This window comes from Salmo salar, chromosome ssa02 (genome assembly GCF_905237065.1).
Source record: "Salmo salar chromosome ssa02, Ssal_v3.1, whole genome shotgun sequence".
Taxonomy (NCBI): Eukaryota; Metazoa; Chordata; class Actinopteri; order Salmoniformes; family Salmonidae; genus Salmo; species Salmo salar.
This window is the reverse complement of record NC_059443.1, coordinates 83,446,344-83,467,665: the sequence shown is the minus strand read 5'-3', so window position 1 is coordinate 83,467,665 and position 21,322 is coordinate 83,446,344. Positions and strand designations below refer to the sequence as shown.

Here is a 21,322-nt window from a genome sequence, read left to right as displayed (position 1 = left end):
CAATTACTGACCACAACTACTGTCCACACAACTACTGACCGCACAACTACTGACCACATCTACTGACCACACATCTATTGACCACACATCTACTGACCACAATTACTGACCACAATTATTGGCCGCAATTACTGACCAAAACTACTGACCACATCTACTGACCACACATCTACTGACCACAACTAGTGGCTACAACTACTGACCACAACTACTGACCACACATCTACTGACCACAACTACTGACCACAACTACTGACTCCAAGCAGGTATAGCCTTAAAAAATATCAAAGTGTCTGTTAAGTGGAATATTATATTATATTATACTATATATTATACTATACATGGTGCCTTCAGAAAGTATTCACACCATTTGACTTTTTCCACATTTTGTTATTGTTATAGCCTGAAATGAAAATGTATTCAATTGAGATTTAGTGTCACTGGCCTTCACACAAAGTGAAGTGTGTCAAAGTGGAATTATGTTTTTTAGAGACTTTTACAAAATAATAAAAAATGAAAATCTGAAATGTCTTGAGTGAATAAGTATTCAACCCCTTTGTTATGGCAAGCCTAAATAAGTTCAGAAGTAAAGATTTGCTTAACAAGTCACATAAGTTGCATGGACTCACTCTGTGTGCAATAATCGTGTTTAGCATGATTATTTTATGACTACCTCATCTCTGTACTCCACACATACAATGATCTGTAAGGTCTCTCAGTCGAGCAGTGAATTTCAAACACAGATTCAACCATAGAGGTTTTCTAATGCCTCGCAAAGAAGGGAACCTGTTGGTAGATGGGTACAAAAAAGCAGACATTGAATACCCCTTTGAGCATGGTGAAGTTATTAATTACACTTTGGATAGTGTATCAATACACCCAGTCACTACAAAGACACAGGCGTCTTTCCTAACTCAGTTGCCAGAGAGGAAGGAAACCGCTCAGGGATTTCACCATGAGGCCAATGGTGACTTTAAAACAGTTACAGAGTTTAATGATTCTGATAGAAGAAAACTGAGGATGGATCAACAACATTATAGTTACTCCACAATACTAACATACATGACAGAGTGAAAAGAAGGAAGCCTGTACAGAATACAAATATTCCAAAATATGCATCCTGTTTGCAACAAGGCACTAAAGTAATAATGCAAAAAATATGGCAAAGAAATTAACTTTATATCCTGAATACAAAACCTTATGTTTGTGGCAAATCCAACACAACACAGCACTGAGTACCACTCTCATATGTTCAAGCATGGTGGTTGCTGCATCATGTTATGGGTGTGCTTCACTGGCAAGGACTAGGGAATTTTTTAAGGATAAAAAGAAATGGAATAGAATTAAGCACAGGCAAAATCCTAGACAAAAACGTGGTTCAGTTTGCTTTCCAGACGACAAATTCACCTTTCAGCAGGACAATAACATAAAAGGTTAAATATACACCGGAGTAGCTTACCAAGAAGACATTGAATCTTCCTGAGTGGCCAAGTGAGTTACAGTTTTGATTTAAATCAGCTTGAAAATCTATGGCAAGCCTTGAAAATGGCTGATCAACAACCAATTTGACAGAGCTTGAAGAATTTCGAAAACAATCATGGGCAAATATTGTACCATCCAGGTGTGCAAAGCTCTTAGAGACTTACCCAGAAAAACTCACAGCTGTAATCACTGCCAAAGGTGATTCTAACATGTTTTGACTCAAGGGTGTGAATACTTATGTAAATTAGATATTTTTTAACACAAAATGTGGAATAAGTCAAGGGGTGTGAATACTGTATATATACACTGCTCAAAAAAATTAAGGGAACACTTAAACAATACAATGTCACTCCAAGTCAATCACACTTCTGTGAAATCAAACTGTCCACTTCGGAAGCAACACTGATTGACAATACATTTCACATGCTGTTGTACAAATGGAATAGACAACAGGTGGAAATTATAGGCAATTAGCAAGACACCCCCAATAAAGGAGTGGTTCTGCAGGTGGGGACCACAGACCACTTCTCAGTTCCTATGCTTCCTGGCTGATGTTTTGGTCACTTTTGAATGCTGGCGGTGCTTTCACTCTAGTGGTAGCATGAGACGGAGTCTACAACCCACACAAGTGGCTCAGGTAGTGCAGCTCATCCAGGATGGCACATCAATGCGAGCTGTGGCAAGAAGGTTTGCTGTGTCTGTCAGCGTAGTGTCCAGAGCATGGAGGCGCTACCAGGAGACAGGCCAGTACATCAGGAGACGTGGAGGAGGCCGTAGGAGGGCAACAACCCAGCAGCAGGACCGCTACCTCCGCCTTTGTGCAAGGAGGAGTAGGAGAAGCACTGCCAGAGCCCTGCAAAATGACCTCCAGCAGGCCACAAATGTGCATGTGTCTGCTCAAACGGTCAGAAACAGACTCCATGAGGGTGGTATGAGGGCCCGCCGTCCACAGGTGGGGGTTGTCCAACACCGTGCAGGACGTTTGGCATTTGCCAGAGAACACCAAGATTGGCAAATTCGCCACTGGCGCCCTGTGCTCTTCACAGATGAAAGCAGGTTCACACTGAGCACGTGACAGACGTGACAGACTCTGGAGACGCCGTGGAGAACGTTCTGCTGCCTGCAACATCCTCCGGTTTGGCGGTGGGTCAGTCATGGTGTGGGGTGGCATTTCTTTGGGGGGCCGCACAGCCCTCCATGTGCTCGCCAGAGGTAGCCTGACTGCCATTAGGTACCGAGATGAGATCCTCAGACCCCTTCTGAGACCATATGCTGGTGCGGTTGGCCCTGGGTTCCTCCTAATGGACGACAATGCTAGACCTCATGTGGCTGGAGTGTGTCAGCAGTTCCTGCAAGAGGAAGGCATTGATACTATGGACTGGCCCGCCCGTTCCCCAGACCTGAATCCAATTGAGCACATCTGGGACATCATGTCTCGCTCCATCCACCAACGCCACGTTGCACCACAGACTGACCAGGAGTTGGCGGATGCTTTAGTCCAGGTCTGGGAGGAGATCCCTCAGGAGACCATCCGCCACCTCATCAGAAGCATGCCCAGGCGTTGTAGGGAGAAAAGAAAAAAGTATTTAATAAGATTATTTCTTTCATTCAGATCTAGGATGTGTTGTTTAAGTGTTCCCTTTATTTTTTTGAGCAGTATATGTATATGTGTGTGTGTGTATTACAATCAAGACTCAGAGGTGTAAGGTGAAAAGTCAGGGTTCAGAGGTTAGGGTTCAGAGGTCAGAGGTCAGGACTCTCTCCTTCAGTTCGATGGCCTTGTCTTTATCTGCCTGCTTCTTTATTCCGTTCAGCAGGGTAGAAGAGTGCTGATTCATGATACCAGAGAGAGTGAGAGAGCGAGAGAGAGAGAGAGACAGAGAGCCAGCAATAGAGAGACAGAGACAGAGAGATAGAGGGGAGAGAGAGAGAGAGAGAGAGAGAGAGAGAGAGAGCGAGAGAAGGGAGATTGTGTGAGAGGTGAGCAGGGAGAGCTGGTGGTGAATGATCTACAGAGAGATGAGAGCACTTTGATTGCTAGAAATCGATGTAGCCAAAGTGACATGTGTAAAAAGTGTTCCTCTGGATATAAAGGGGAATTTCACTCTGGCTCTGCCATGGCATATACTCCTTACCATATATATAATATATATAATATACTCCTTACCATATATATATATAATATGCTCCTAACCATATATATGATATACTCCTTACCGTATATATAATATATATAATATACTCCTTACCTATATAATATATATAATATACTCCTTACCATATATATAATATATATAATATGCTCCTAACCATATATATAATATACTCCTTACCATATATATAATATATATAATATACTCCTTACCATATATATATAATATACCCCTTACTATATTAACCACATTACATTTTTATCATAAACATCACAATTATCCAATCCACAAGTTAGAATTTTTCATTTCACTGGTTCCTGTGTGTTTGTCTGCTAGTAGTAAGCCACTAAATGTCCGGCGTTCATAGCGAATGCAAATAACACCCGCTAAAGTAGATGGGGGCGTGCTCACAAAACGTGCTTGATGGCTTTGTAGACTTTGAATGAACAACACACAGCGATCTCAGAACTTCTTCAAATTAAGGTCTTTAGTCACAGCTGTATACATGTGCTTAGCTTTTCAGGCTTTATAAAATGTTTTAACATAATGTGATTTCTGTCTAATCAAATACAAATTTTATTAGTCACATGCGCCGAATACAACAGGTGTAGACCTTACAGTGAAATGCTTACTTACAAGCCCTTAACCAACAATGCAGTTTAAAATAAATAAAGAGAAATATATATATATATTACAAATAAGAATAAGAAATAAAAGTAACAAGCAATTAAAGAGCAGCAGTAAAATAACAATAGTGAGGCTATATACAGGGGGTACCGGTACAGAGTCAATGTGGAGACTATATACAGGGGGTACTGGTACAGAGTCAATGTGGAGACTATATACAGGGGGTACTGGTACAGAGTCAATGTGGAGGCTATATACAGGGGGCACCGGTAGTTGAGGTAATAACTAGTCTGAGGTTGTGTGTTTCTTCCTCTGGCTCTTTCTGACAGGATCAGAATAACTGACATAGAACTCTACAGATAAATCCTTAGACCAGAAATAATTGAGTAGGTATATTGGTATGCTGCACAATTAAATTATAACCTAACCATTGTTGCGAAAGATTTTGTTTGGCAATGTTTTTTTTTTTCACTAACGTCATGCCTGTGTGGTGTTCTGTGTGGTGTTCTGTGCCTGGCTGTGTTCTGTGCCTGGCTGTGTGGTGTTCTGTGTGGTGTTCTGTGCCTGGCTGTGTTCTGTGCCTGGCTGTGTGGTGTTCTGTGCCTGGCTGTGTGGTGTTCTGTGCCTGGCTGTGTTCTGTGCCTGGCTGTGTGGTGTTCTGTGTGGTGTTCTGTGCCTGGCTGTGTTCTGTGCCTGGCTGTGTGGTGTTCTGTGCCTGGCTGTGTGGTGTTCTGTGTGGAATTCTGTGCCTGGCTGTGTTCTGTGCCTGGCTGTGTGGTGTTCTGTGCCTGGCTGTGTGGTGTTCTGTGCCTGGCTGTGTGGTGTTCTGTGTGGTGTTCTGTGCCTGGCTGTGTGGTGTTCTGTGCCTGGCTGTGTGGTGTTCTGTGCCTGGCTGTGTGGTGTTCTGTGTGGTGTTGTGTGCCTTTCTGTGTGGTGTTCTGTGCCTGGCTGTGTGGTGTTCTGTGCCTGGCTGTGCAAATTACAAACAAACACTAAAATTAGTTTCACCATTCTACCTACCAGAGATGACTTTACCACAATGCTGCCAGCAAATATGCCTTGGTGATATTTGCCATACAATGCAGCTGACGTAACGTAGCTAGCTATTTTATTGCTTATTGTGTAGTGGAGGATAAAAATAACTGTATGCCTATGGGATGTGTAGCTTTGATGCCGATCTGTGTACGGACCCTACAACGGTTGGTATAAATATGAGTTCACAACAGTTGTTTTTAATTGTTTCCACCAGTTAATCATTAATCACCCAAAGAAATTTGACAAAATGACTGTTACACACGACTGTTAAATGTCAATATTATAACGTCAATATTTGCTAGCTAGTTATGAACCTCAGCTATGAACCAGCTATGAACCTCAGCTATCATAGCCGGTTGTATTGAATTCAAGACACTCTGAAAGGCATCAATGAAGCCTATGAATTGAGTAGAATATAATATAACTTTATCGTCGTATATACAGGTAGTTATTACCATGCATGAGATCCCCACATTGTAGCCTGTACATTTAATATATTCACTGATCATGTACTCTACCTTGGCCAGGGCCGGTGTTAGCATGTAAATCTTGGTGAGGCAAACATTTTTGTTGTAGATGCATGCCAGAAAAGCCACTACACAACACTAAACAATATATTAATTGAGCTATAACAGTGACAAACGGTGCCCACAAACTGTTATGGCCTACATAAAGCTGTCCCAACAGCAGAGCTTTCTTTTCAGCACCATGGAGTGAATCCTTACCACTGCTACACCTGGCTATCAGCTGAGCCTTGTCTGGCAGCTAAACAGTTCATTCAGCCTCATTTACTGCTTTTAAAAAAAAACATAGCTGATATGGCTGACTTGCTTAAATAAACATGGCTTCTACTGACTCCTTGTGGATTTGTGTAACTCAATAAGAACCGCATTCTCCTTCAATAACAACAAACGCTGCAATGAGTTTAGACTTTTGAACCATAGACAAACATTATTACATTTAGGTTCAGTAAACTCATAATATTTGTTCTTATATCATTAAGCATAAGCAAATGAGCTGTGACTAAGTAGACCTATTCGTTCAGCACTTTCAAAATGGACACCGACAGAAATTCACATAGTTCAGATAAATTCGGCATGTTGAGGCATTAACTTTACTTTTCTTTAAGTCACCATACAGACAGACAGACAGACAGACAGACAGACAGAGGAGAGAAAGAGTTGCCTACCATTGTAACAATATTATTAGGCCTATATAGTCTAAAAAGGAAGGAAAATACAATCAGGAGGATCCACTTTTATACACAATCCAATATACCAATGCACAGACAGACGGACGGACGGACAGACAAACAGGCAGACAGACAGAGGGGCAGACAGACAGAGGGGCAGACAGGCAGGCAGACAAATCAAATGAAATTACATGGATCTATTACTGAACTGTCTGTTGAATGGGAAGAAACTGTTACTGGTAACCATGGTTACAGACCCCAACAACATAATGCATATAGAATACCCTCCTTGATGAGAAAAGCACACGAGCTAATTAAACTCAGCAAAAGAAACGTCCTCTCAATGTCAACTGCGTTTTATTTTCAGCAAACTTAACATGTTGTCGTGTCTTTGGTGGTACCATTAAACTGAAGATATGATTATCAATTAGCTCCCTGTAATTATTATCACGCGATTAAACTGATTAATCGTTTAATTGTAATTAACTAGGAGATAGGGGCACCAAGGAGAATATTCAGATTACAAAGCTATAATTTTCCTAATATAACTTTCCTGTACTATAATATTATATTCTATTATAGTATAGGCCGATTATCTTCTGGTTTAAATGGTGTATTTTACCTCGAGTCCAGTCTCATTCCAAACGTCGTAAATTGTTGTATCTGCACGAACCCAGTCTTTACTAAAATCATCCATACATCAATTGTCTTAAAATCATTTATTTACTACACTAAGTAATTAACAGAAAACATACAAACAGTAATTATCGTCACAAAGGATTGGTATAGTAATGTGCGCTAATGGCTAACAGGCATGGCTGGTCTGTTAGACAATGGGTCATAAACGTTCAGCTGAGAATGCACACCTACAGAGTTCATTAATATTAACAATTGAAGGCTCACTCATTCGGGAACAATTGCAATCAATATATATTTACGCTCAGTGTGTCGTTCTGATTCTGGTTGGAGAGTTCGGTTCTGTTGGGGAGTTTGGTCCGCGTTCTCTCTCTCTCTCTCTCTCGGTTAGAATGGTTCTTTCAGAGCGACATTCATTAATGTCGTCATAGAATGGTTGTTTCGTTGGTCTTCGCGTTCAATGATATAATTTACTTAGCTGCAGACTAATAATTAATATCAAAGACTTGTTCTTATTCTGTCGGTATCAATAGTCTAAAAGTTAACCACGTGGTATGGTTCACTTTCAGTAGAGGAATTGGATGGTAAAACCTATTGGCCATGGAGTGGGGGCCTGGTCTGAAGAAATGTAAATCAGGGGGTGTTTTATAGTGCCCATCGAACAGGCTTGTCAAATGACGCCTGGTCCTGTATGTGTCCCTGGGGCGTGCCTATGACTGAGCTAGACTTGGTTACAGAAATACAATTCTATCACATTAACATCAGTACAATAGCATCTCAATGTATTATAAAAGCTTTATCCTTATTAATACATTCTATACAACCATTATGATGCAAGTCTCAAGCTGATGCTATTATATAAACAGTTTTATGGTAATATGGCTATATTGTCTCTTCTGAGTATCACAAAATTGTACCAAGCGGATCAGTTCGTAGCTGGATTCTTCACCAATCTTCCATACCTTCTCCAGAACACAAAATGTCGCTTGGCTCTCCAATTCTATGAGTTGGAAGAATTTCCTGTGTCTCTCTATGGGCCATGTGGCCAGAGACTCTACTGGAATTTTAGAGTTTTTACAACCCTTTACACACAGGGTGGATTGGGGGGGAAGGTAGGTTGGGTGGTGGTGCAAAAGGGAGGGGGTCAACTGTCCTCCCTGTACCAAAAGAGGCCAACGTCATGACAATGTGTAAATATTTGTATGAACATAAGATTCAACAACTGAAACATAAACTGAACAAGTTCCACGGACATGTGACTAACAGAAATGGAATAATGTGTCCGTGAACAAAAAGGGGGTCAAAACCAAAAGTAACAGTCAGTATCTGCTGTGGCCACCAGCTGCAATAAGTACTGCAGTGCATCTCCTCCTCATGGACTGCACCAGATTTGCCAGTTCTTGCTGTGAGATGTTACCCCACTCTTCCACCAAAGCACCTGCAAGTTCCCAGAGATTTCTGGGGGGAATGGCCCTAGCCCTCACCCTCCGAACCAACAGGTCCCAGACGTGCTCAATGGGATTGAGATCCGGGCTTTTCGTTGGCCATGGCAGAACACTGACATTCCTGTCTTGCAGGAAATCACGCACAGAACGAGCAGTATGGCTGGTGGCATTGTCATGCTGGAGGGTCATGTCAGGATGAGCCTGCAGGAAGGGTACCACAAGAGGGAGGATGATGTCTTCCCTGTAACGCACAGCATTGAGATTGCCTGCAATGACAACAAGCTCAGTCCAATGATGCTGTGACACACCACCCCAGACCATGACGGACCCTCCACCTCCAAATCGATCCCGCTCCAGAGTACAGGCCTCGGTGTAACGCTCATTCGTTCGACGATAAACACAAATCCGAAACCATCACCCCTGGTGAGACAAAACCGCAACTCGTCAGCGAAGAGCACTTTTTGCCAGTCCTGTCTGGTCCAGCGACGGTGGGTTTGTGCCTGTAGGCGACGTTGTTTCCGGTGATGTCTGGGGTGAGGACCTTCCTTACAAAAGGCCTACAAGCCCTCAGTCCAGCCTCTCTCAGCCTATTGCGGACAGTCGGAGCACTGATGGAGGGCTTGTGTGTTCCTGGTGTAACTCGGGCAGTTGTTGTTGCCATCCTGTACACTTAATTATCAAGCCCAAGTGGAGCTCCTCGGTAACAGAGTAAAACTTCATTATCAAGCCCCAGTGTAACTCCTCAGTAGAGTAACGCTTCATTATCAAGCCCCAGTGTAACTCCTCAGTAGAGTAACGCTTCATTATCAAGCCCCAGTGTAACTCCTCAGTAGAGTAACTCTTCATTATCAAGCCCCAGTGTAACTCCTCAGTAGAGTAACACTTCATTATCAAGCCCCAGTGTAACTCCTCAGGAGAGTAACACTTCATTATCAAGCCCCAGTGTAACTCCTCAGTAGAGTAACGCTTCATTATCAAGCCCCAGTGTAACTCCTCAGTAGAGTAACACTTCATTATCAAGCCATAAATGGGCCCTTGGCCCTGTGGAACAGGTAGAGTGGAGCAAATACCCCATAATGACAAAGCAAAAACTGCTTTTTAGAAATGCTTGCAAATTTATTACAAATAAAAAACTGAAATACCTTATTTACATAAGTATTCAGACCCTTTGGTATTTGATTAGGGTACCCATTAGCTGTTGCAAAAGCTACTCTTCCTGGTGCATTTGCTATGCAACATAAGAGAGCAGAGTGTACACTACAGAGAGAGAGAGAGAGAGAGAGAGAGAGAGAGAGAGAGAGAGAGAGAGAGAGAGAGAGAGAGAGAGAGAGAGAGAGAGAAGAGAGAGAGAAACTGGCTACAACAGGTGATCACATGTGTTCCCTGAGCCAGCATTTAGAGGTCAGGGGTCAAAGGTGTTAAAGGAAGAGCGGAAGTCCCTCTCCCAGTTCCTGTCCTTCTCCTCCCTCCTACTCTCCTCCTTTATCCCCCTCCTCCCCCGCTCTCCCCGACCCTCCTTCCCCGTCCGTCTGACTGCCTGTGGGTCTTTAGGTTGGAAGTGTGTGACCTTAGGTCGGGGTGTGGGTCCGTACCCCAGGCCTCTACTGTCCCTCTTCAGGACGGTCCGGACCGGCTGTTTGTGACCCTCCCCCGCGGGCCCCAGCCCCCCCCCAGGGGTCCATCCGGAGCGCAGCATCATCTGGTAGGCGGGGGTGGAGGGGGGGAGACAGTAGTGGGGAGGGGGGGCAGGGCGGGAGAGAGAGAACAGGTGGAGGGTGGAGGAGATGTGCGTCTCTGGAGGAGAGGAGTAGTGGACACTGCAGACTGGACACCACTGGGTCTGATTCTGGGTGGACTGGTTCTGATGGGTCTGGACTGCTGCTACCGCTGGGGGAGAACTGGGGGGGAGGGAGCAGAGAGAGAGAGGAGCAACAAGGGAGGAGAAAAATGAGTATCTCCTTGACAACAAACCTTCAATCACAGGTCTTATTTCTACACTAGGACAGAGGTAGGAGAGCCTGTTCCTGGAGAGCCTCAGATACTGCAGGATGGTGTTCCAACTAGGTACCACACCTGACCAACTGATCAGTTCAGGGACTGTCTATATTCACCACACCTGACCAACTGATCAGTTCAGGGATTGCCTATATTCACCACACCTGGTCTTCCAGGTGGGTTAAATCAAACATGAAGTGGCTGCGTCAGTCTAGTATGGTCGACCACATGACAGTACGGTCCCTGGCTGTCTGTGTTCGCTAACCTGTGGTCAGTCAGTCACTAACCTGTGGTCAGTCAGTCAGTCAGTCAGTCACTAACCTGTGGTCAGTCAGTCAGTCAGTCAGTCACTAACCTGTGGTCAGTCAGTCAGTCAGTCAGTCAGTCACTAACCTGTGGTCAGTCAGTCAGTCAGTCAGTCACTAACCTGTGGTCAGTCAGTCAGTCACTAACCTGTGGTCAGTCAGTCAGTCAGTCAGTCACTAACCTGTGGTCAGTCAGTCAGTCAGTCACTAACCTGTGGTCAGTCAGTCAGTCACTAACCTGTGGTCGGTCAGTCAGTCAGTCAGTCAGTCAGTCAGTCAGTCAGTCAGTCAGTCAGTAACCTGTGGTCAGTCAGTCAGTCAGTCAGTCAGTCAGTCAGTAACCTGTGGTCGGTCGGTCAGTCAGTCAGTCAGTCACTAACCTGTGGTCGGTCGGTCAGTCAGTCAGTCAGTCAGTCAGTCAGTCAGTCAGTCAGTCAGTCAGTCAGTCAGTCAGTCACTAACCTGTGGTCAGTCAGTCAGTCACTAACCTGTGGTCGGCGTCGGTCAGTCAGTCAGTCAGTCAGTCAGTCAGTCAGTCAGTGTAATGTGGTCAGTCAGTCAGTCAGTCAGTCAGTCAGTCAGTCAGTCAGTCAGTCAGTCAGTCAGTCAGTCAGTCAGTCAGTCAGTCAGTCAGTCAGTCAGTCAGTAACCTGTGGTCAGTTAGTCAGTCGGTCACTAACCTGTGGTCCTGTGTCTCTCTCCTGTAATGGCTGTGTTGACCCCTCTGTCTCCCATGCCGGTCACCCGTCTCATGGTCACAGTCCTGCTGAGACCCGTAGTGGTCCAGTTCCTCTAGGACCCCGCTATGCCCTGCCATCCTAGCCAGCTCCCTGGCGTCCCGGCCCTGCGTGTCCACCACGCCCACCCACGCCGCCCCCTGCTGGAGGAGGAGCCTAACGATACCCCGCTGCCCTGCCGCCGCTGCACACATCACACCTGTCCACCACCAGCTGTCCTGGAGAGAGAGTCAGGGAGAGAAAGAGGAGATGGAGAGAGAGAGGGGGAAGAGGAGATGGAGAGAAAGAGGAGATGGAGAGAGAGAGAGGGGGAGAGAAAGAGGAGATGAGAGAGAGGCGATGGAGAGAAAGACATTAAGAAGAATGTGTAGAGAACATTTTGGTCATGTAGTAGACACTCCTCAGTAAAGCAGTTTTAGTAAGAGAAGACAACCGGTGTTAAAGACTAGCGCAACGGGAAGGAGGTTGGTTCGAGGGCAACGGGAAGGAGGTTGGTTCGAGGGCAACGGGAAGGAGGTTGGTTCGAGGGCAACGGGAAGGAGGTTGGTTCGAGGGCAACGGGAAGGAGGTTGGTTCGAGGGCAACGGGAAGGAGGTTGGTTCGAGGGCAACGGGAAGGAGGTTGGTTCGAGGGCAACGGGAAGGAGGTTGGTTCGAGGGCAACGGGAAGGAGGTTGGTTCGAGGGCAACGGGAAGGAGGTTGGTTCGAGGGCAATGGGAAGGAGGTTGGTTCGAGGGCAATGGGAAGGAGGTTTGTTGGGGGCATGTTAGCGTTTTAAAGTGGAAACGGGACTGAAGGCAAAAAGTTTGCGGTAGGTTGTTCCAATAAATAAAATAAAAACTTGAAACCTGATATTTTCACTTGACATACTCCACCAAACAATAAACACATCTTAAGAGTTTTGAAAATGTTGTCATAGAGCTTTTAAATTGAACCTGGCAAACAGATGCATTTAGAACAATGCATTTGATTATTATTAAAATTGAATACAAACCATGAATCCAGTACTTGTACTACCGGCATCCTTATGTAGTGAGTTTGGCTCCTCCTGATGAGGTAGTCCTGCCTGGGACTTCAAAAATAATCAGGGTCACCCTCGGGCCAAAGAGGGAAGTTCCTCTTGTTCAAATGGTCAGAACACTGAGGTGATTTGATTAAACTGCCCCAGGTTGAACCGGGTTATGGTCTAATGGTCAGGACACTGAGGTGATTTGATTAAACTGCCCCAGGTTGAACCGGGCTATGGTCTAATGGTCAGGACACTGAGGTGATTTGATTAAACTGCCCCAGGTTGAACCGGGCTATGGTCTAATGGTCAGGACACTGAGGTGATTTGATTAAACTGCCCCAGGTTGAACCGGGCTATGGTCTAATGGTCAGGACACTGAGGTGATTTGATTAAACTGCCCCAGGTTGAACCGGGTTATGTTCTAATGGTCAGGACACTGAGGTGATTTGATTAAACTGCCCCAGGTTGAACCGGGCTATGGTCTAATGGTCAGGACACTGAGGTGATTTGATTAAACTGCCCCAGGTTGAACCGGGCTATGGTCTAATGGTCAGGACACTGAGGTGATTTGATTAAACTGCCCCAGGTTGAACCGGGCTATGGTCTAATGGTCAGGACACTGAGGTGATTTGATTAAACTGCCCCAGGTTGACCCGGGCTATGGTCTAATGGTCAGGACACTGAGGTGATTTGATTAAACCTCACTGAAACCAGTGAGGGAGGTGTGCCCTGCTCAAATAGAACAGTAATCTTAAAATATATGTAAGACACTTAGGAGGCTGCCGAGGAGAGAACGGCTCATAATAATGGCCGGAATGGAGCAAATGGAATGGCATCCAACACATGGAAACCATGTGTTTGATGTATTTTCTAACATTCCACTGATTCCACTCCAGCCTTTACCACAAGCCCATTCTCCCTAATTAAGGAGCCAACTTCCTGAGGTAAGAATACTCAATTTTCAAGCAAATAAACCATTTTTATCAAAAGCCCCACTTTACTCATTAGTCTAGTCTACATGCTTCACCTAGGTCACTTTTGTTTTGAGCCATCTTCTCCGTGGGCTTTGAACGGGGCACCTGGCTCACACCCGGGAAGCAGCCCGGTGATAAAAACGAAAATCACTTTTCACTCCGTCACCCAGTCTAGTAATCTAATCTCCTACTTGGTTTCTCCCCATGGGAGACCCAGGTTCAGATCCCTCCTGTTACCTACCTGGAAGTTGACATCCACCCCCCGGGACAGCAGGCCTCTCACCCCAGACAGGTCACCTTCCTGGGCACAACGCAGCAGTCTTAGCCCCTCCAGCTCCGTGGTAGCACTGGTGGTGCTAGCCTGCTGCCTGCTAGCCTGTGGGAAAGAGTACTTTAGTTACATTTCGGTCAATCAGCAGATGCTTGACTGATGCATCTGGAGTGTGCAAAGCTGTCAAGGCAAAGGGTGGCTACTTTGAAGAAACTCAAATATAAAATATATATATATTTGTTTAACACTTCTTTGGTGATGATTCCATGTGTCTTATTTCATAGTGTTGATGTATTCAATAGTATTCTACAATGTAGAGAATAGTACAAATTAACAAAAACCCTGGAATGAGTAGGTGTCAACTTTTGACTGGTACTGTGTATATATACTGATGAAATACTTTATTGTTAAATTATACATGTCATGATCATAGATGATGTAGCTACTAGGCTATATTTGTTGTGTTTGTGGTACCTGGACGTGCTGCCCTGCTCTTCCCCTCCTCTCTCTCGCTCCCTCTCTTCCCCTCTGCTCCATTCCTCGTCTCTCCCCTCCATCCCCCTCTTCTATGAGGCTTTGATAGAAGCGCCGTGCCTCCTCTCCTCCGAGGGTGCTGGGTTGAGGTCCGGTGGCTGCGCCTGCGTTCCCCGACCACAGCAGCTCTTCCTCTCGGGCCGGGGTGAAGTAGCTTAGCGAGCTCATGGCTGGGCCAGTTGGTCCGCGGCGCTGGAATAGCTAGCTGACCGCTAGACAGGCTAGGCGACACTAACGTTACAGTCACCTAAAACACAGCTGACCAGTCGAATAGTGATTAGATTTGTGTAAACGAGGTAACTGACGTTCGTTAATCACTTTTCTGGAGTCTGGAAATGTCGGTCTAGGTTATTTTAGTCTAATTCCTCCACAATATTGTTACTTTTAGTTAGTAGCTAAGGGTAGTTAGCTCAACCGAATATATTGTCTGTGCCTCAACGCTCGGTCGTAAAGGCTAATAGGTAGCTAACGTTAGCTAGCTGGCTGGGACTTATCAAACAGAATTAGCTATGGGCAGCTAGCAAGCTAGCACACTGAATTTAACGTTAGGTCCCTGGATATTTAACAAAAAGTTATATATATAATAAAGAGTTCTCAAATGTAAATTAAAAAAAATGCTAGCAAAATAGTTAGTTCACTACCTGATGTAAAGTAGCGTGCCTCCATCTTTGTTGTTGTTGGATTGCGGCGTCATGTCCACTATTTTCTACGTCACGCAAATAGCCCACATCACCCTTCTGCTGACTGGAGTTGGTAACGCAGCAAAATCATTTTAGGACACAATTTTACATTACTTCAGTCAAACAAAATAAGCACATAGGTCTATGGTGTACCAGTCGATATGAAATATTGGTGTTCCACATTTTATTGATATTCAGAACAAAATATGTTGCATTAATCAACTAATGTTTATACTGAACAAAAATACACTGCTCAAAAAAATAAAGGGAACACTTAAACAACACAATGTAACTCCACACTTCTGTGAAATCAAACTGTCCACTTAGGAAGCAACACTGATTGACAATACATTTCACATGCTGCTGTGCAAATGGAATAGACAACAGGTGGAAATTATAGGCAATTAGCAAGACACCCCCAATAAAGGAGTGGTTCTGCAGGTGGTGACCACAGACCACTTCTCAGTTCCTATGCTTCCTGGCTGATGTTTTGGTCACTTTTGAATGCTGGCGGTGCTTTCACTCTAGTGGTAGCATGAGACGGAGTCTACAACCCACACAAATGGCTCAGGTAGTGCAGCTCATCCAGGATGGCACATCAATGCGAGCTGTGTCAAGAAGGTTTGCTGTGTCTGTCAGCGTAGTGTCCAGAGCATGGAGGCGCTACCAGGAGACAGGCCAGTACATCAGGAGACGTGGAGGAGGCCGTAGGAGGGCAACAACCCAGCAGCAGGACCGCTACCTCCGCCTTTGTGCAAGGAGGAGCAGGAGGAGCACTGCCAGAGCCCTGCAAAATGACCTCCAGCAGGCCACAAATGTGCATGTGTCTGCTCAAACGGTCAGAAACAGACTTCATGAGGGTGGTATGAGGGCCCGACGTCCACAGGTGGGGGTTGTGCTTACAGCCCAACACCGTGCAGGACGTTTGGCATTTGCCAGAGAACACCAAGATTGGCAAATTCGCCACTGGCGCCCTGTGCTCTTCACAGATGAAAGCAGGGTCACACTGAGCACATGTGACAGACGTGACAGAGTCTGGAGACGACGTGGAGAACGTTCTGCTGCCTGCAACATCCTCCAGTGTGGGGTGGCATTTCTTTGGGGGGCCGCACAGCCCTCCATGTGCTCGCCAGAGGTAGCCTGACTGCCATTAGGTACCGAGATGAGATCCTCAGACCCCTTGTGAGACCATATGCTGGTGCGGTTGGCCCTGGGTTCCTCCTAATGCAAGACAATGCTAGACCTCATGTGGCTGGAGTGTGTCAGCAGTTCCTGCAAGAGGAAGGCATTGATGCTATGGACTGGCCCGCCCGTTCTCCAGACCTGAATCCAATTGAGCACATCTGGGACATCATGTCTCGCTCCATCCACCAACGCCACGTTGCACCACAGACTGTCCAGGAGTTGTAGGGAGCATGCCCAGGCGTGCCTGCCACCTCATCAGGAGCATGCCCAGGCGTTGTAGGGAGGTCATACAGGCACGTGGAGGCCACACACACTACTGAGCCTCATTTTGACTTGTTTTAAGGACATTACATCAAAGTTGGATCAGCCTGTAGTGTGGTTTTCCACTTTAATTTTGAGTGTGACTCCAAATCCAGACCTCCATGGGTTGATAAATTGGATTTCCATTGATTCTTTTTGTGTGATTTTGTTTTCAGCACATTCAACTATGTAAAGAAAAAAGGATTTAATAAGATTATTTCATTTATTCAGATCTAGGATGTTATTTTAGTGTTCCCTTTATTTTTTTGAGCAGTGTATAAATGCAACATGCAAACATGTCAACGATTTTACTGAGTTACAGTTCATATAAGGAAATCAGTCAATTGAAATAAATTCATTAGGTCCTAATCTATGGATTTCACATAGATTAGGGTGGGCATAGGCCCACCCACTGGGGAGCCAGGCCCATCCAATCAGAATGAGTTTTTCCCCACAAAAGGGATTTATTATAGGCAGAAATAGTCCTCAATTTCATCAATTGTCCGGGTGACTGGTCTCTGACGATCCCGCAGGTGAAGAAGCCGTATGTGGAGATCCTGGGCTGGCATGGTTACACGTGGTCTACGGGTGTGAGGCCAGTTGGATGTACTGCCAAATTCTCTAAAATGACGTCGGAGGAGGCTTATGGCAGAGAAATGAATATTAAATTCTCTGGCAACAGCTCTGGTGGACACTCCTGCAGTCATCATGCCAATTACACGCTCCTTCAAAAGTTGACACATCTGTAGCATTGTGTTGTGTGAACAAACTGCACATTTTAGAGTGGCCTGTTATTGTCCCCAGCACAGGGTGCACCTGTGTAATGATCATGCTGTTTAATCAGCTTCTTAATTAATATGCCACACCTGTCAGGTGGATGGATTATTTTAGCAAAGTAGAAATAATCACTAACAGGGATGTAAATAAATTTGTGCACAACATTAAAGAGAAATAAGCTTTTTGTGCGTATGGAACATTTCTGGACTCTTTTATTTCAGCTCATGAAACATGGGACCAACACTACACGTTGCGTTTATATTTTTGTTCAGTACACAATCAGCGCCTGTGTTTTCTCTGACATGGTGGAATAACATTGACGGAAACATTCATGAGGTTGTGAATGTTTTTCAAGTCAACAACTTATCAATGTTATCATAACTAAGAGCGTTGTATTTGGTACAAATCATTCCTTAAGTACAAGACCTCAGCTGAATCTGGTAATAAAGGATGTGGCTGTTGAGCTAGTAGCTAGAGGAAAATATTAAACTAGGCACAAACTGGTTGAATCAATGTTGTTTCAACGTAATTTGTCAACAAATTGTGACATGGAATTGACGTGGAAAATACATTGGATTTCCAAAAAGTCATCAACGTAAACTATTGTTGTGACAGTGAAATTTCAACTATAGGATTGTCATCATAGTAACCAACGTTTAACAGACAAGACTTGTATAAAATACAGTGCCTTCAGAATGAACTTATTTCACATTTTGTTGCATAAGTATTCAGCATGCCTAAATTAGTTCAGGAGTGAAAGTTACCGAGTGAAGCAGTGGTCGGAGGCACTGCATCTCAGCGTGAGAGGCGTCACCACAGTCCCTGGTTCGAATCCAAGCTGCATCACATCCGGCCGTGATCGGGAGTCCAATAGGGCGGCGCACAATTGGCCCAGCGTTGTCCGGGTTTGGCTAGGGTAGGCCGTCATTGTAAATAAGAATTTCTTCGTAACTGACTTGCCTAGTTAAATAAAAAAATCTATAAAAATGTGTCTTAACAAATCCCATAATAAGTTACATGGACTCACTCTGTGTGAAATAATAGAGGTTGACATGATCTTTGAATGACTAACTCTTCCTCAGTCCCCCATACATACAGAATCTGTAAGGTCTCTCAGTCAAGTATTGAATTTCAAGCACCGATTCAACTACAAAGAACAGGGAGCTTTTCGAAGTTCTCATTAAGAAGGGCAGTGATGGGTAACAATAACAAATGTTATTGGGGAAAAATGTAGCGGAAGCAAAGTACTTTAAGCATATGTTTTCATTTCCAACTCCTCTAACCAAAGCTAATTGTATGGATTTTTTCCCTATTAATAATGTAAAATTAACATCTGTACAGAAAGACTCATGTGAAGGCCAAATTACAGAGGAGGAACTTCTTGATGCAATTAAAGCCTTAAAGGCTGGGAAATCTCCAGGGCTGGATGGCATACCAGTGGAAGTATACCACACTTTTTTGATGTACTCAGAGGACCATTATTAGCATGTTTTAACCACTTCTATATAAATGGTAGATTATCACTCAACAAGAAGGTCTGATTTCAATATTCATTTTCATTGTGTGTAGATTGATGAGGGGAAAAATACATATTAGAATAAGGCTGTAATGTAACAAAATGTGGAAAAAGACAAAGGGTCTGAATACTTTCTGAATGCACTGTACTTCCTTTGAATTATATAATAATTTACATTTAAAAATATCCAAATCATACAATGAAAGAGAGGTTTTATACTTGTATTCACACAATCAACACTCATAATCTAAACAAAATACCTATTTTTCCTTTTTTATTAAAATCTGATTTTAGACATGATTATATCTCGAGATGAAAACACCACAGTAGCTCTCTCCATCTTAGAATAAGGTCATATTTTACCACAAAATTCCTCGTGTCATTTGTCATGAAATGTCCTCTTGGATCGCTGAGATTAGGATCTGTACTTATCTATTTCATAATTATAATTATTTAAAAAAATGTATCTGATATTATGCATTTTAATTACCATAACAGTCCATAACAGTTAAAAACTAATCCATTTCTAATAAAAAAAAATACATTGCTCTTGTAATGTAAAGGTCTGAGTTAAATAACACTGAAAATATTTTGTATTTTTATTAAATCAGACTTTTTTCCCAACATGTCCACAGACACTGTGTTTGTACATAATAAATATTATAGTATAATGTAAACTTCAACCAATATACAATTTTTATGATTTATGGACAAACTACAGCAACATACTTTGGGTTTTATTTTAAATAAGTTAGGTTTTTCTAAAGTAAAATAGTATAAAATGACCCAAGAATTTAATCCAGATGCATTTTGGAGAATTAGGGTTGAAAATGTACAAAATTCAGGCGAAAATAAAATGTATTGAAAATAAGACACTTTGCCTAAACTTAGTCCTCAGAATGATAGTTGATTTTTGCAGATGCATCATGGTTATGTAACTACATTTTCTCCAGACATGTTTAAAACTGGTTTCATGAGAATCACCCATATAAAGAATTTGATTTCATGTGACTTAAACAAAAACACAAATTCTCAGTCAAAAACATCAGACAGAACATAGCTCCTCAATTCTCTCGTGTCTTCTCTTGTGTCAGTACAGTTTGGTCTTGATCAACGGCCTGTTTTATTTCTTTTTTTGTTGTAAATATTTATATACCATAATTTCCGGACTATTAAGCGCACCTGAATATAAGCCGCACCCACTGAATTTAAAAAAGATGTATATTTGAACATAAATAAGCCGCACATGTCTATAAGCCGCAGGTGCCTACCGGTACATTGAAACAAATTAACTTTACACAGGCTTTAACGAAACACGGCTTGTAACAAAAATAAATAGGCTTTAACGAAACACGGCTTGTAACAAAAATAAATAGGCTTTAACCTCTCTTGGATAGGTGGCACCAAATCGTCCCACCTACGTAACAGCCAGTGTAATCCCGTGGCGCGTTATTCAAATTCCTCAAAAATGCAAAAACTTCAATTTTTCAAACATATGACTATTTTACACCATTTTAAAGACAAGACTCTCGTTAATCTAACCACACTGTACGATTTCAAAAAGGCTTTACAACGAAAGCAAAACATTAGATTATGTCAGCAGAGTACCCAGCCAGAAATAATCAGACACCCATTTTTCAAGCTAGCATATAATGTCACATAAACCCAAACCACAGCTAAATGTAGCACTGACCTTTGATGATCTTCATCAGATGACAACCTAGGACATTATGTTATACAATACATGCATGTTTTGTTCAATCAAGTTCATATTTATATCAAAAACCAGCTTTTTACATTAGCATGTGACTAGCATGTGACTAGCATTCCCACCGAACACTGCCAGTGAATTTACTAAATTACTCACGATAAACGTTCACAAAAGGCATAACAATTATTTTAAGAATTATAGATACAGAACTCCTCTATGCACTCGATATGTCCGATTTTAAAATAGCTTTTCGGTGAAAGCACATTTTGCAATATTCTCAGTAGATAGCCCAGCATCACAGGGCTAGCTATTTAGACACCCAGCAAGTTTAGCACTCATCAAAGTCAGATTTACTATAAGAAAAATGTTATTACCTTTGCGGTCTTCGTCAGAATGCACACCCAGGACTTCTACTTCAATAACAAATGTTGGTTTGGTTCAAAAGAATCCATTGTTATATCCAAATAGCGGCGTTTTGTTCGTGCGTTCAAGACACTATCCGAAAGGGTAAATAAGGGTGACGAGCATGGCGCAATTCGTGACAAAAAATGTCTAAATATTCCATTAGCGTACTTCGAAGCATGTCAACCGCTGTTTAAAATCATTTTTTATGCCATTTTTCTCATAAAAAAACGATAATATTCCGACCGGGAATCTGCGTTTAGGTAAACAGACGAAAGAAAATAAAGCATGGGGTCAACTCGGGCAGGCGCCTAAGCCCATAGTACTCTGATCGGCCACTTGCCAAAGGCGATAAA

The 21,322-nt window shown here is 43.3% G+C and overlaps 1 protein-coding gene across 3 annotated transcripts; it reads right to left on the bottom strand.

Moving 5' to 3' along the window:
• Positions 1–9,845: 9,845 nt before the first annotated feature.
• Positions 9,846–15,337, bottom strand: gpank1 (G patch domain and ankyrin repeats 1). Of its 3 annotated transcripts, XR_006762841.1 has the most exons (6): positions 15,037–15,337; positions 14,336–14,653; positions 13,832–13,966; positions 11,551–11,825; positions 9,922–10,468; positions 9,846–9,876 (listed from the first exon to the last, which is right to left on the bottom strand). XR_006762841.1 is itself a non-coding variant. In XM_014185258.2 (5 exons), the coding sequence occupies exons 2-5, from the start codon at positions 14,561–14,563 to the stop codon at positions 9,973–9,975; spliced, it is 1,134 nt and encodes a 377-aa protein (XP_014040733.1). In that variant the 5' UTR covers positions 14,564–14,653; positions 15,037–15,337; the 3' UTR covers positions 9,846–9,972. The 3 variants fall into 3 exon arrangements, 2 of the variants coding, with proteins under 2 accessions (XP_014040733.1, XP_014040739.1); XM_014185258.2 differs by having other exon boundaries at positions 9,846–10,468; XM_014185264.2 differs by lacking the exon at positions 15,037–15,337 and having other exon boundaries at positions 9,846–10,468; positions 14,336–15,027.
• Between the last annotated feature and the right edge of the window lie 5,985 nt (positions 15,338–21,322).